The 16,425-nt window shown below is 42.3% G+C and overlaps 1 protein-coding gene and 1 long non-coding RNA gene across 3 annotated transcripts in view; one reads left to right on the plus strand and one right to left on the minus strand.

Annotated features, from left to right (window-relative positions):
* Positions 1-16,425, plus strand: part of LOC125458106 (uncharacterized) — a 92,097-nt gene that overhangs the window by 60,320 nt on the left and 15,352 nt on the right. The gene's annotated exons all lie outside the window — the stretch shown is intronic.
* Positions 10,940-16,425, minus strand: part of syce3 (synaptonemal complex central element protein 3) — a 30,513-nt gene continuing 25,027 nt past the window's right edge. For both annotated transcript variants that reach the window (XM_048542999.2, XM_059650781.1), the window contains 2 exons: positions 15,589-15,697; positions 10,940-11,123 (listed from right to left, as the gene is read on the minus strand). In XM_048542999.2, coding sequence (XP_048398956.1) covers positions 10,996-11,123; positions 15,589-15,697 — 237 coding nt within the window. In that variant the 3' untranslated portion in view covers positions 10,940-10,995. The remainder of the gene's footprint in view (positions 11,124-15,588; positions 15,698-16,425) is intronic.

Raw genomic sequence — 16,425 nt, forward strand, 5'->3', positions numbered from 1 at the left:
TAATGTTATACCCATGATTGGAATATATTAGCAACTGACAAATAACTACACAAAAGCAGAGACTTTTGTGGTGCAGTGGCATTGTCCAAACCTCTGATCCAGGTCTGAGTGAAACATTCTCTGTCAATATGAAGTAGCTTCAATAAACAGGTTGAGTCGAACATATCTATAACTAGCTAAAGCTCTAACTAGCCCTTCTGAAATCCTCCTCCACCTACAAAGGGTATAAACTAGTGTGACGGGGCAAGAACATGAGCTGTAGATCAGCAAGTAAAATGACCGAGGAGGAATCAGAAACTAAGGCCAGTAATGTTGAAGAAAGAAGAAGGGAGGTTACTAAACACAGTGGGACCGGGGTCTGAAGTGTATTTGTTTTCCATAGAATCTGGACAATGTGGAAACAGGCCATTCAGCCCAACAAGTCCACACCAACTCTCAGAAGACCATCCCATCTAAACTCATCCCCTGCCCTATCCCCAGTAACCCTGTATTTCCTTTGGCCAATCCGCCTAATCAGCACATCTTTTCCTTTGGGAGGAATCCACAGCACCCAGAGAAAACCCACACAGACATGGGGAGAATGTGCAAACTCCACACAGACAGTCACCTGCGGGTGGAATTAAACCCAGGTCCCTGGTGCTGTGAGGCAGCAGGGCTGACCACTGAGCCACTGTGCGAGGAGCTTGATGGGTAAGGCAGAAGAAATTAGAGATTGGATTAATACATATAACTATAGCATTTTAGCAATTACAGATACTTCATTGAGGGAAGGTTAACACTTCTTAACATTCTGGGATTTAGCTGTGTCAGGTGTGATAGAAAGGGATATGAAAGAGGTGGGGAAGTTGTGTTACTGATTCAGGAGAATATTGTGTCTGTACTGAAGGTGGAACCTTGGAGGGCTCATCCAGGGATGCCAAGTGGGTAGAGCTCAGGAATAGGATGGGTGCAATAACTTTGATGGGATTGTACTACAGGCCTCCAAACAGCCAACCGGTGATACAGGAACACATATGAGGACAAATAATGGAAAAATGTGAAAATAGCAGGGTTGTTGCGGTGGGTGATTCTAATTTCCCCTGTATTTGACTGGACTCAGTTAATGCCAGAGGCTTAGATGGAGGAGAAATTGTTAGGTATATCCAGGACAATTTTTTTGGAATAATGTGAAAATATTCAACTAGGGAATGAAGCATACCAGACCTGGTATTATGGAATGAGCCTGGCCAGGTGATTGAAGTTTCAGTGGCGAAGCATTTCGGGGACAATGACCATAATTCTGTAGGCTTTAAGTTATTTGTGGATAAGGATAAGAGTAGTTTTTAGGTGTAAGTACTAAATTAGGGGAAGGCTAACTACTGCGATATTAGGCAAGAACTGGGGTATTAGATTGGGGTTGGCTGTTTGAGAGTAACTCCACGTCTGGCATGCGGGAGTCTTTTAAAGGCCAGTTGATTAAAGTTCAGGACCAGCATGTCCCTTTGAAAATGAAGGATAAGAATGGCAAGATTTGGGAGCCCTGGATGACAAGAGAAATTGAGAGATCAATTAAAGAAAAAGGAGGAATATATAAGATTTAAGAAACTGAAGGCTGACCGAGTCCTTGAAGAATAGCAGGAAAAACTCAAACATAGAATTAGGACGGCTAAAAGGAGTTATTAAATGTCGTTGGCAAACCAAATTAAGTAAAATGCCTAGATAATAAAATGTGAGGCTGGATGAACACAGCAGGCCAAGCAGCATCTCAGGAGCACAAAAGCTGACGTTTCGGGCCTAGACCCTTCATCAGAGAGGGGGATGGGGGGAGGGAACTGGAATAAATAGGGAGAGAGGGGGAGGCGGACCGAAGATGGAGAGCAAAGAAGATAGGTGGAGAGGGTGTAGGTGGGGAGGTAGGGAGGGGATAGGTCAGTCCAGGGAAGACGGACAGGTCAAGGAGGTGGGATGAGGTTAGTAGGTAGCTGGGGGTGCGGCTGGGGGTGGGAGGAAGGGATGGGTGAGAGGAAGAACCGGTTAGGGAGGCAGAGACAGGTTGGACTGGTTTTGGGATGCAGTGGGTGGGGGGGAAGAGCTGGGCTGGTTGTGTGGTGCAGTGGGGGGAGGGGATGAACTGGGCTGGTTTAGGGATGCAGTGGGGGAAGGGGAGATTTTGAAACTGGTGAAGTCCACATTGATACCATATGGCTGCAGGGTTCCCAGGCGGAATATGAGTTGCTGTTCCTGCAACCTTCGGGTGGCATCATTGTGGCAGTGCAGGAGGCCCATGATGGACATGTCATCAAGAGAATGGGAGGGGGAGTGGAAATGGTTTGCGACTGGGAGGTGCAGTTGTTTGTTGCGAACTGAGCGGCGGTGTTCTGCAAAGCGGTCCCCAAGCCTCCGCTTGGTTTCCCCAATGTAGAGAAAGCCGCACCGGGTACAGTGGATGCAGTATACCACATTGGCAGATGTGCAGGTGAACCTCTGCTTAATGTGGAATGTCATCTTGGGGCCTGGGATGGGGGTGAGGGAGGAGGTGTGGGGACAAGTGTAGCATTTCCTGCGGTTGCAGGGGATTGGGGAAACCAAGCGGAGGCTTGGGGACCGCTTTGCAGAACACCGCCGCTCAGTTCGCAACAAACAACTGCACCTCCCAGTCGCAAACCATTTCCACTCCCCCTCCCATTCTCTTGATGACATGTCCATCATGGGCCTCCTGCACTGCCACAATGATGCCACCCGAAGGTTGCAGGAACAGCAACTCATATTCCGCCTGGGAACCCTGCAGCCATATGGTATCAATGTGGACTTCACCAGTTTCAAAATCTCCCCTTCCCCCACTGCATCCCTAAACCAGCCCAGTTCATCCCCTCCCCCCACTGCACCACACAACCAGCCCAGCTCTTCCCCCCCACCCACTGCATCCCAAAACCAGTCCAACCTGTCTCTGCCTCCCTAACCGGTTCTTCCTCTCACCCATCCCTTCCTCCCACCCCCAGCCGCACCCCCAGCTACCTACTAACCTCATCCCACCTCCTTGACCTGTCCGTCTTCCCTGGACTGACCTATCCCCTCCCTACCTCCCCACCTACACCCTCTCCACCTATCTTCTTTGCTCTCCATCTTCGGTCCGCCTCCCCCTCTCTCCCTATTTATTCCAGTTCCCTCCCCCCATCCCCCTCTCTGATGAAGGGTCTAGGCCCGAAACGTCAGCTTTTGTGCTCCTGAGATGCTGCTTGGCCTGCTGTGTTCATCCAGCCTCACATTTTATTATCTTGGAATCTCCAGCATCTGCAGTTCCCATTATCTCTAAGTAAAATGCCTAATTATTTTACACATATATAAGGGACAAGAAGTTAGCTAATGGAAAAGGTAGCTCTAGTCAAGGGCAAAGGAGGGAATTTATGCATAGAGCCAGGTTAAATAGTTTTTAACAGATACTTTTCATCAGTATCATAACAGAGAAAGGCATTGCAGATGATCAGTCTCGGGAGGGGTATACTGATGCTCTGACGCAAAGGTGTTGGGTATTTTGAAAAGCATTAAAGTGAACAGTACCCCATGACCTGATGGGACCCATCCCAGAATGCTGAGTATGGAAATTGCTGGGGCCTTGAACGAAATATTTGCATCCTCTTTAGTTCCAGACCCCTGGAGAATAGTGAACGATGTTCCTTTGTTTAAGAAGAGTAATAGGGATAATCCAAGAAATTATAGGCTTGTGAGCCTTATGTCAGGATAGGGAAATTATTGAAGAAAATTCTTAAGGACAGGATTTACATACATTTGGAAAACAAAATGGACATATTTGTGACAGGCAGCACGGCTTTGTGAGGGGCAGGTCATGTCTCACAAACTTGATTGCATGTTTTAAGGAAATAGCAAAGATAATTGATGAGGTCAAGGTGGGTGTTGTCGATATGATGATCAGCCATGATTATGAATGGTGGTGCTGCCTCGAAAGGCCGAATGGCCTACTCCTGCACCTATTGTCTATATGGACTTTAGCAAAGCCTTTGACAAGGTCCCTCACAGTAGGCTGATACAGAATGAGAAGTCATTTGGGATCCACAGTGAGCTGATAAGATGGATACAGAACTGGCTTAGTCATAGAAGATAGAGTAGCGTGGAAGGGTATTTTTCTGACTGGAGATTTGTGAACAGTGGTGTTCCACAGGGATCATTGCTGGGACCTCTATTGTTTGCATATATAAAAATGATTTGAATTAAAATTTAGGCCTGATTAATAAGTTTGTGGATGAAACAAAAATTGGGAGAGCTGTACATAGTGAGGAGAATTGCAACAGGCTACAGCAGGTTAAAGCTAGGCTGAAGACTTTGGCAGAGAAATGGCAGATGGAGTTTAATCTTGACAAATGCAAAGTGATACATTGTGGAAGATCTAATACAGGTGGGAAAAATACAGAAGATGGCAGAACCCTAAATAGCATCAACATACAGAGATCTAGGCTTACGGGTCCACAGTTCCCTGAAAGTGGCGACACAAATGGATAAGGTGGTCAAAAAGATATATAGCACACCTGTCTTCATCTGTCTGGGTATAGAGTATAAAAATTGGCAAGTTAAATTGCAAGTGTACACTTAGGCCACATTCGGTATTTTGTGTACAGTTGTGTCACCACACTACAAGAGGATGTGGAGTCTTTCAAGAGGGTACAGAAACAGTTTACCAGGATGTTGCCTGGTTTGGAGAGTATTTAGCTATGTGGAGGGATTTGACAAACTTGGTTTGCATTCACTTGAACATCAAAGGCTAAGGGGACATCTTGATAGAAGTACAAAATTATGAGAGATACGCATTGAATGGATAGTCAGAGTCTTTTTTCTCAGGGTGGAGACATTAATTATTAGGGGACATAGGTTTAAGGTAAAAGCAGGTAAGTTTAAAGGAAATGTGAGAGGCAAGTTGTTATTACATAGAGAGTAAGTGCCTGGAAAGTGATGCCAGAGGAGATAGTAGAAGCAGATACAATAGCAGTGTTTGAGAGGCACCTTAACAGATAGATGGATAGGCAGGGAATAGAGGGATACAGAGCATGTAGAGGAAGAAGGATTTTTGTTTAGAAAGGCATCATGTGTCTGCACAATCTTGTAGGCCGGACAGCCTGTTCCAGTGCTGTACTATTCTTTGTGAAAAGACAGTGATGTTTTAGATGCAGAGGGAAAAAGAATACGAGGGAAACAGTTCGATGGCACCAGTGATCAGGATTAAATAGAGGGTTTATTTTTACTTTCTAAGTCCTTTAGTCCTCCAAACTTTATTTTAGAGATTTTTTAACTACTTCATAGGAAGCACACAGTGACTGATCACAAATTAGAGAGTCTCTGATTTAAAGGTTAAAAGTAGCAGCGTACAGGAACTGGCGATGGGAGGAAACTAGCATTCTTTAGCTTCAGCTTTGTCACTGGAGAGAGAGGGTGGCAGACAGACACAAGAACCACTTTCAAGTCCAGTGGCAAGGACTTCTCACTGTAATAATCACAATCACAAACTGTTCTGCTGCCCAGGAGCTAATCAAGCAGTTGTAATCAGACTGATAACCTCTGCTATCCACGATAATGGGAACTGCAGATGCTGGAGAATCCAAGATAATAAAATGTGAGGCTGGATGAACACAACAGGCCCAGCAGCATCTCAGGAGCACAAAAGCTGACGTTTCGGGCCTAGACCCTTCATCAGAGAGAGGGATGGGGAGAGGGAACTGAAATAAATAGGGAGAGAGGGGGAGGCGGACCGAAGATGGAGAGAAAAGAAGATAGGTGGAGAGAGTATAGGTGGGGAGGTAGGGAGGGGATAGGTCAGTCCAGGGAAGACGGACAGGTCAAGGAGGTGGGATGAGGTTAGTAGGTAGATGGGGGTGCGGCTTGGGGTGGGAGGAAGGGATGGGTGAGAGGAAGAACAGGTTAGGGAGGCAGAGACAGGTTGGACTGGTTTTGGGATGCAGTGGGTGGAGGGGAAGAGCTGGGCTGGTTGTGTGGTGCAGTGGGGGGAGGGGACGAACTGGGCTGGTTTAGGGATGCAGTTGGGGAAGGGGAGATTTTGAAACTGGTGAAGTCCACATTGATACCATTAGGCTGCAGGATTCCCAGGCGGAATATGAGTTGCTGTTCCTGCAACCTTCGGATGGCATCATTGTGGCACTGCAGGAGGCCCATGATGGACATGTCATCTAAAGAATGGGAGGGGGAGTGGAAATGGTTTGCGACTGGGAGGTGCAGTTGTTTATTGCGAACCGAGTGGAGGTGTTCTGCAAAGCAGTCCCCAAGCCTCCGCTTGGTTTCCCCAATGTAGACGAAGCCACACCGGGTACAATGGATGCAGTATACCACATTGGCAGATGTGCAGGTGAACCTCTGCTTAATATGGAAAGTCATCTTGGGGCCTGGGATAGGGGTGAGGGAGGAGGTGTGGCAGACCCTTGTCTGCTTTCCGGAGAGACCACTCTCTCTGTGACTCCCTTGTTCGCTCCACACTGCCCTCCAACCCCACCACACCCGGCATCTTCCCCTGCAACCGCAGGAAATGCTACACTTGCCCCCACACCTGCAGCCCAATGGTATCAATGTGGACTTCACCAGCTTCAAAATCTCCCCTTCCCCAACTGCATCCCTAAACCAGCCCAGTTCGTCCCCTCCCCCCACTGCACCACACAACCAGCCCAGCTCTTCTCCTCCACCCACTGCATCCCAAAACCAGTCCAACCTGTCTCTGCCTCCCTAACCTGTTCTTCCTCTCACCCATCCCTTCCTCCCACCCCAAGCCGCACCTCCATCTCCTACCTACTAACTTCATTCTACCTCCTTGACCTGTCCATCTTCCCTGGACTGACCTATCCCCTCCCCACCTCTACTCTCCTCTCCACCTATCTTCTTTTCTCTCCATCTTTGGTCCGCCTCCCCCTGTCTCCCTATTTATTCCAGAACCCTCACCCCATCCCCCTCTCTGATAAAGGGTCTAGGCCCAAAACATCAGCTTTTGTGCTCCTGAGATGCTGCTGGGCCTGCTGTGTTCATCCAGTCTCACATTTTATTACCTCTGCTATCCACAACTGGTTACAACACCATAATGCAATCAGAAACATACTTCTGGTCAGATCTCACCTTGTCTGTACACTCCAAAACCAAGTTGTCTTCTCTTACATCTACCTCCACACTTTGTAAAGAGACAGCCCATGAGTTTCAGTAACTTGTGTTTTTTTTATTCAGAAAATGTACAGTAATTTTTTCTTTTTCAGTCCTTTGTCGTCAAACAGGCACACTCAAAAATCAAGTAAATTTTAAAAATATGTTCTTGGATTTGTACTGACAGTCAGGTCACTTGGCAGTACTTGAATGAGAGTATAGCTGATAAGCAACTCATGAGGGTAGAACTGCAAGAATACAAAGGCATAAAATACCACCCAGGGAACAGGGGAATTGCCTGTCAGAAGAGTCAAACCTTCCCTCCATACCCACAGACGTAACCACACTAAGGCTCTGTTAGGTTCTGACATGCATATGTCTGGGCTCCAATGATCCAGAGACTAGAAATTTTAGGCCACTATATTGGGATGGATCTCCCATTCCCAAAGAAAAGGCCAAAGCAATTTTCATTCCCTGAAGCTTTTTGCATTGGAAACAGCACCCATTCAACAAGCAGGCTGGAGGCATAATTATATAAAGACACATAGGGGTCAAAACAGTAATTTTCAATGGCAATTCGAAATGAATACTTAGATCTGTGGATCTTTATTTTGTATAATATGAAGGCAGGAATGTGAAAAAGCAGAACAAGCAAGTTCTCAAACTACTGTGCATCATAAATCTTGCGAGTATATTGTGGAGACATCTACTGCACATGCACTGCATTGCAGCAGAGATGGAACAATATTCGCATATAGCTCGGTTCAAATGAAGTGTCAATTTTGCTGCTGGCATGTAATGTAATCCAAGGCAGTATTTTCCTCGAAATTATTGATAATCTGCTCTGGCCCGTGGCAGCAAATGGTTAAAGATCTCAAACACCTGGTCTGGAACAGGAGAGAGAATAAGAAACAAATAGGAGACAAATGCCTGATTATGGATTATAAAGTCAAAGCTGTTTTGCAGAAGGAAGCCCATTCAGCTTGTTATACACTTGTTGGCTCTCTGCAAGAGCAATAAACCTATTCCCACTCTCCAGCCGTTTCCCCTTAATCCTGAATTTCTTTTCTCTGCAGAAAATGTATTTACTTCATTTTTGAAGCTTTGAATGAACAGTACCAGATAACACAATTTGAATTTATCTGTGATGCCTTCTATGTTAAATAAATCATCAAACTACAAGCTCAAACCTACATAAGATATTGGAGGAGCTTAAAGTATGGGACACTTTTAGGTGTTCAAACTTGTACCAGCACCAATTGCTGAACAAGGTCTCTCAATATTACTTCCATGTTCCTGATCTTCCCCCATATCTTTCAAACTGTCTATTTAAATAATTAATTATTCCACTTAACACTGTTGTAGACATGGTCTTTCACATTGGATTCAGGTAATAAAAGGTGGGAAATCTCCTGGCTTGTCAAACCCACCTTGGGCAAAAAAATACCGAGCTGCAAGATCTTCATTCTGAAAGGAGGGGAGGTGCAGATGGATTGGCCTCTCACCATCTGTATACTAACTCCTGCCCCCAGCCACTTCCAATGGCTTCTCCTGCATCTGTGCTAATCAATGCTTTCATCCATTACCATAGCCCCTGACAGCCCAATGCCAACTTAGGGAAAACTTATGACCCCAAGCCATAACCCTTTGTCTTTACAATGTCCATGTCAACTGAACCAGTAAGCACCATGGATAGATGTCAGGAGGCACACCAAAATGAAGTTTAAAACATTCTAAATATCTAATGCAGTTCAACACACCCAAAAATCCTATTCATTAAAGTTATTCAAAACATTTAAACCATAAGTACTTAATCCTCACAAAAAAGCTTGAGTCCACAATCCAACAATTAATCCTTATGTAATGTCTGAGCCAACAAATTGCAATCTTACAACCCAATTCCCTTCCATTCCTACTTTATGATGGGTGGTGGGAAGCAGCCCAGCATTAATAATAATATAGTCAGGGAGTGTGTTCACAAAAAAAGCTTTTAATTGCTTAGGCAGATTATGTTTTCTTAATTTTCAGACACAGTTTGCTCTGTTTACTTTTTAAAGTGTAGAGGATTTAAATAACTTGATAGTTCTTCACAATGTATCTGTTCAAGAACACCAATGACTTCTCTAAATATTTGTTACTCCCGCACTGTGGGATAAGTTATTTTCTCTAGCGAATATAATGCTAAATATGAAGAGATGTTAATTTAACTAGTCTCACTGAGTTCCAGATTCACAGAAATAGCAGTTACTGGCTGCCCCCAATTTCCTGTTTCAGTTCCCAACCACCATTTTGGAAGATCTTTCAGTCTTCACAGGTTTTAGTCACATCTATTTCAGAAGCCATTTATGGCAATACATTCTATGTTCTAATAACATTTTCTGACAATATTTCACACTTTGTTTCTAATTTAAGCCAAAGTACAACCTATGTCTGTTTTATTTTTGCTGATCCATCTTAGAAAAACAATGATCTCAATATTAAACGTTACCAGAACGCAAACCACAATGTGCCAATTCACGCTTGCTCATTCAGTGTGATACTGGAAATGCAGTGTCATTGTGCATTTGTGACCACACTATTCGTTGGCGGTATACATTACCAAGATGCTCAAAATTACTTCTGATTAAAGCTAGTTGGCACTTCATAAAGGAAATGGATTAAGTGACTGGAATAGGTGCTATAGATGCACTGGAACAGCTTGGCTAGGGGCACATTTCTTCAATATTATTTCCAGAAGGTTGTCAAAACCCACAGTCTGGCCAGCATACAGTGCTTTCAATTGTTTCTTGCTATCACATGGAGTGTATCAAAATGGCTAAACACTGGCAACTGTGACACTGGGGTAATGAGGAGGTTTTGGATCATATACTTAGCACTTGTGGCTGAAAATTGTTGCAATTACTTCAGCTTCATCTTTTGGACTAATGTGCTGGTCCCTCCACATTAAAGATGGGATGTTCTCTTGCACTGAGATGTTTAATTATGGCCACAACTAATTGTGGGTGAATTGCAGATCTTACATATGATCCATTGGTTCTGCTTAGCTCAGCATTTTGCATGCTGCCTGTGCTGTATTGCACACAAGTAATTCTATATTGAAGCTTCACTAGGTTGACCAATCTCATTTTTAGGTGTTGTAGTGAATGGAACCAGATAGACCTCATTGACTCGAGAGCTCTGTTACGCAGGCCAATCAGGAAAGCTCTGGCTTCCCAATATAACAAAGAGATTAACATCTCCTCAGCTCAGAGGACTGACTCCGAGCGGTCTGTCTTCAACCAGTGTACTGTGCACAAGTATATAAAGGATGACTTGGTGACAGGATATTGGCCTCTGCGTAGTTATTTCAGATATAAAAATAGAAATGGCTTGAAAAGCACAGCAGGTTTGGCAGCAACTATAGAGAGAAATCAGAGTTAACTTTTCAGGTCAAGTGACCCTCCCTCAGAATCTCATTTTTACGTATGCTGGCACTGCTCCCGACATGTGGTCCTGCACATTTCATTGAATGTTTGACTGTAGTTCATCTGCAATTTCTCTCAACTTAACAGTCCACAGCTGAAACATTAAGTCACCTGTTCTCTCCGGTCATATTATCTGATGTGCGCGGTGTTTCCAACAGTTCCATTTTGTTTTACCCCTACTATACAAGCTCATGAGCTCATTAGCATGCAAACTTAGGGGAATAACAAAAATATTTAAATGGAACATCCACATTAATTCTTGAATGGCATCTCAATAGATAACATGACAGCAGAAAGAATACAATGCAGACAAACATTTTGACAAGATACCCAGCATGAAAAACTATAACTGTTTAATGTTCTTTATAATCAAAACTTGAGGTTTCTAAGATAATCTCGTTTGACTGTTTTAACATTGGTGCTGATCTGATATTTCATTAGGATGTTTGTAAGTTTCTTCACAGTGCTTGACAGCTTCAGCATTTACTGGAGAACTGAAGCATATAGTCATATCACACAGGAGAAGCTGGGTCTGCACTGAAATGCAAAATGGTATCAAAAAGGTTAAGCATGGAACATGAAATTTCTAATGGTTTCAAAATTCTTATTTTCATTGTGAAAAGTTTCAATTTCTATTTGTATTAGTAGTAATTTATTTTTGCTATTAATAGTTTGAATATTTTCAATAGGGTTCTCAAATCTCTAGCTTATGTAGTGTAAATACAAGTTTATTGCTGTGTCATCGAAACCTGTCCATTGTGGGATGACACTCAAATGGTGCTGACTGGACCAGGAGAACAGGCATTCATTGACTCACATTAACCCTGAGAATCAAACCTATTGAATGTAATTTAATTAAGGGAAATACTAAGTCATTTATAATTGGCAAAAAGTCAAGCTTCTGTATGCTAAGATTTTAGGAACGCTATGTTAAAATTTTACGGATTTTATAAGAGATAATAAATACGTACATAACAATTGCTGCAAGAAGAGACATGCTGTTGAAATGTTTTGTCTTGCACTCAGTGGGACTAAATCAAGATTACCACATTTCAAATACTGCAATTTATAAAGCATAGAGAAAGGTGGGCGTTGGTTAGCAAGATGGCTGTGCTTGGTAAAGGTGTGGCTTTGGAGAATATCTGGGGACTTATTGTCCTCCATGTTTTTGTTCAATTAAAAAAAAAGTTGCCATGTTTGGAGATGTTCCTGTTGCCTTTAGGAGGCATTCTTCCACCTTCTGCAAGCTGTACACTACTCTCTAGCACATGAGCAACAATATAATGGGAACATTACAACTTCTGACGATTTGTAATTTTTCTCAGTTCATCCCTGGTTTTCATTTATTCAACTACAGCTATTCGTGGGATGTTACTTTTGTCCTGAATAATAAAATACCTTGCAAAATACTGCTCAATTCATCTGCTATCTCCTTATTTTCCATTATTAATTCCCTTGGCTAACTTGCTAAAGTTCCACTGCTTAGTTTGTTGATTATATTTTTATTAAAATATTCAGAAACATCACCATGTTTTTACATTTCTGGTTAGCTTTTTCTCATACACTGATTTTATCCCTCATTAAATTTTTAGTCATTTCTTGTTTATTATAATATTCTGTCCAATCTTTTGATGTGCCATATGTCTTTTGCATAATTATATGCTTTCCTTTTAAGTTTGATGCTATCTTTATTCAAGCTTCCTATCCTTCCTCAATGTGCAGTATTTTTCAATATTCAGGCATAAATCCATATCATCCTGCAGCTAACCCTAACTCCATCGCAGCTATGCCTCTGTAATGACTATCAAAAGATAATTATTTATTTCTAGGTGCACTCTCAATTCTGTTTTGTTTTGAATGCCATGTGCATTCTGATAGTCTTTTTGTTTTATCCTTTTATTCCATTTGTAAGCTCTAGACTTATCTGCTAGTTTACTTTGTACCCTTTAGCCCTTCTGTTATGGTAGTTCATTCGCATTTTCATAATTTTCTGTTTTGCATTGTCTCCACACTTTGATTTACCAAATCTTCCAACACTATTGAATTTAAAATCCTCTCTACTCCCTGACTGATGTCGCTTGCAAAATCACTAGGTGCAGCAGGATTCAGGCAGAATCTGTCCTAATGGTATCAGAGTCCTATAAACTGAAACCCACTTCTTCCATACTGGTCTTTGAGCCATGCACTAATCTCTTATGTGATTGGTTCTGTGCCAATTGACACAAGCCTCCAGTAATAATCCAAAAGCTGTGACCTTTGAGGTTCTGATTCTTAATTTGGTGCCTGTTTCCTCAAACCAACTTTGCAGATTCTTTCTTTTTCCTGCCTATGTTGATGGTACCTACATGAACTTGACCACTGGATTTCTGCCCTCTCACTGCACAATCATGTCCAGTTTAAGCAGCTATCCTTAACTCTGGTATCAGAGATAATGGGAACTGCAGATGCTGGAGATTCCAAGATAATAAAATGTGAGGCTGGATGAACACAGCAGGCCCAGCAGCATCTCAGGAGCACAAAAGCTGACGTTTCTGGCCTAGACCCTTCATCAGAGAGGGGGATGGGGGGAGGGAACTGGAATAAATAGGGAGAGAGGGGGAGGCGGACCGAAGATGGAGAGTAAAGAAGATAGGTGGAGAGGGTGTAGGTGGGGAGGTAGGGAGGGGATAGGTCAGTCCAGGGAAGACGGACAGTTCAAGGAGGTGGGATGAGGTTAGTAGGTAGCTGGGGGTGCGGCTTGGGGTGGGAGGAAGGGATGGGTGAGAGGAAGAACCGGTTCTTCCTCTCACCCATCCCTTCCTCCCACCCCCAAGCCGCACCCCCAGCTACCTACTAACCTCATCCCACCTCCTTGACCTGTCCGTCTTCCCTGGACTGACCTATCCCCTCCCTACCTCCCCACCTACACCCTCTCCACCTATCTTCTTTACTCTCCATCTTCGGTCCGCCTCCCCCTCTCTCCCTATTTATTCCAGTTCCCTCCCCCCATCCCCCTCTCTGATGAAGGGTCTAGGCCAGAAACGTCAGCTTTTGTGCTCCTGAGATGCTGCTTGGCCTGCTGTGTTCATCCAGCCTCACATTTTATTATCCTTAACTCTGGTGCCTGGCAAGCAACATTGCCCCCTGGATTCAAGTTTGCAATTGCAGAGAACAGTGTCAATCCTTCTGATTAGTCTGTCCCATATTGCCAACACATTCCTTTCTGCTTCCCTCACTTGAATGGTTTCCTGTACAACTGTGCATTGTCTGGTGGCTCATCTACCTGGCAATCCCCACTCTCATCCAAACAATTGGGAGCATTCTGTTAGGGTTTTGGCTATGAAGTGGATGTATTGGAGTGCTATGAGTGAAGATAAAATCCCTGTTGGGTAAGGGGAAATATCTAAAATAAATTATGGAAATAAACAGTATGACAAGGTTGGAAGCAGAAAAAAGCATATTGCCATTTAGAATGAACATTACCTTCACATAATGGGATAACAACATGAGGCACAGGTGCAGTAGGGAAATCAAGAGCCATAAAGGTAATTTGCAATAAGATCACAGCACAACGAGCCTTGTGAAACGTAAGTAAGGTGATAAAAGAAACCATTATAAAGAAGAGTGTAATAGAAGGCAGAGAGAACACTGTTGAAGTTGCAGTAAGAGTAAAAAATGTATAATTTAAGCCACAGCTCTAATGAGAACAATTTCACAAGGTTCCATTAATAAAGATATATTTGGAAAGTGTGAGAAAGAATTGACATGATTTATTAAGCCTGAAAGTTGGTAAATTATAAATTTTACCTGCAAGAAGGTGGGAAACCACTATTTGATTGTTGGAAAAAGCAGGAAAGCCCCCAGTAAACACTGCAAATGCACAACATTATGATTTAACAAAGATAACAAAAAAAATTATAAGGAAAGAACATATTCTGCGATACTGCAGAGAAGAAAATAAAACAGCATTGCTATTTACAAAAGCCAATGTCTTCAAAGGAAAACAATTACAGCAGCAGAGTAGAACTTAAAAGCTTAAAAGTAAAAATAAATAATCATATTAGGAAGACATGGCAGGAGAAATATTTAATATCAGATGGGACAAACAGAACACAGAATTGGGCATCTCGGAGGAAACAGTTTTTAAGGTACAGAATTGTTTCGAACGTAAATACACAAACAGAGGCCAGAAAAGTGAATGCACAATTGTATTGAACAGAACCTCCAGGCAGTTGTATTGTCAACTAGCAAAACACAAAGAAGGCCCATTTTTAAAAGAAGTTCTCCAAGCTTTTCACAATTACTTTAATCTGAAGAGAAATCCAGATAAAGAAGTCAGAATTGTGCAAAGTCTCCAACTTTAATTAATTCAGAAACTTTTTCAAAGAGCCCAAGGAACAGGCAAATTGGTCATCAAAAGTTAAAACTCTGCAGAGTCTGGAAATGCATCTTTGAGGCTATGTCCGATCTCCTATGAGCCTAGGAGTAGATATCACGGCCATAAAGTGTGTAGGGACTTAATATATAAATAAATGCTGTCAAGATGTTTCCTTGTCTGGGCTATCTAGAACAATGGTCTCACAGAATCAGGATCGTTTCAATCTAAGACTGCAATTAGGAGAAATTTCTTTATTCAGAGAGTCATGAGGCTTTTGAATTCTGTAGCTCAAACAGCTATAGATTCTCAGTCGTTGAGGGCAGGGTGCGATTCTCTTAGAATGAAAAAAAATCAGAGATTATGAGATTTGCACAGGAAGTTGAATTGAGATGGAATGGTGAAACAGGCTTCAAGGACCATGTGACCTACTTGTGTTCCTATTTCTTACATTCTTAAGTGGTGATTTATGTGCAACAATGAAAAGCATGTGCTGTCTAGAAATCATACGATTGTAAGCAGTTGACACCTTAAGGAAAGACAGGGAAGGGTTAACGTCAATACAGAAAGTAAAACAGTCTAGAAAATGCAGTTGAAATGAAAATTTACTGGTTGAAATTATGGCATTGCCTTCAAAATATCAGTTACCATACAGTTGGTTCAAATCTTCAAATATTGTGTCCAAGTAGTTAATCATGTCATCAAGTATTTTCTGGTCTTCATCCTTGTGAGAATTACTTACTGGTTCCTTGTCCATCTAATTTAACAAATAAATATAAATTACAACCCAAAATATTGGATGCAATCTTTTTTTGGCCAATCATCAGTGTTATAAATGTAGAGAAAAAAATGACATCATAAATATTATAAATACAATGGAATGGTGATCTCAAATGTACAATTAACTGTGTGCCAGACTGGACATTGTATAAATCAAGTGATAATAACCTGACTGGGTTCAACTTTAATTGTAAATACTTTACCTTTACACTATTAATGCTATACTGAATTTTGAAAAGGTAACAGAGAGTTGAAGGGAAGGCTGATGATGTGGTATACATGGACTTTGAAAAGACATTTGATTCATGTCCACATTACTGACTTCTGAATAAATAATAAGTCATAGAATAAAAGGAATGTGGACAAAATTATTATGAGAGATATATTAATAGTTAATGGGTATTTTTCAGGCTGGAAGAAGGTTTATGGTGGTTAATATTGGATTGAGTCTCTTGTTCTTACTGATGTATATCACTGACCCAAATCTGGGGATGGAGGGCACAATGTCAAAGTTTATAGATGACTAGGGTGAGACTGTAGAATTGTAAACCATGTAGAATGATATAGAACTTCGAAAAGGCATAGCCATGTTGGTGGAGTGGTCACATAATGTATCACATGAAAGACAATGCAGAGAAATGTGAAGTGATGCACTTTGGTACAAAGTACATGGAAATGCAGTATAAAACAAAGGCTACTATTCCT

The sequence above is a fragment of the Stegostoma tigrinum genome, chromosome 13, assembly GCF_030684315.1.
Source record: "Stegostoma tigrinum isolate sSteTig4 chromosome 13, sSteTig4.hap1, whole genome shotgun sequence".
In the NCBI taxonomy this organism is placed as follows: domain Eukaryota; kingdom Metazoa; phylum Chordata; class Chondrichthyes; order Orectolobiformes; family Stegostomatidae; genus Stegostoma; species Stegostoma tigrinum.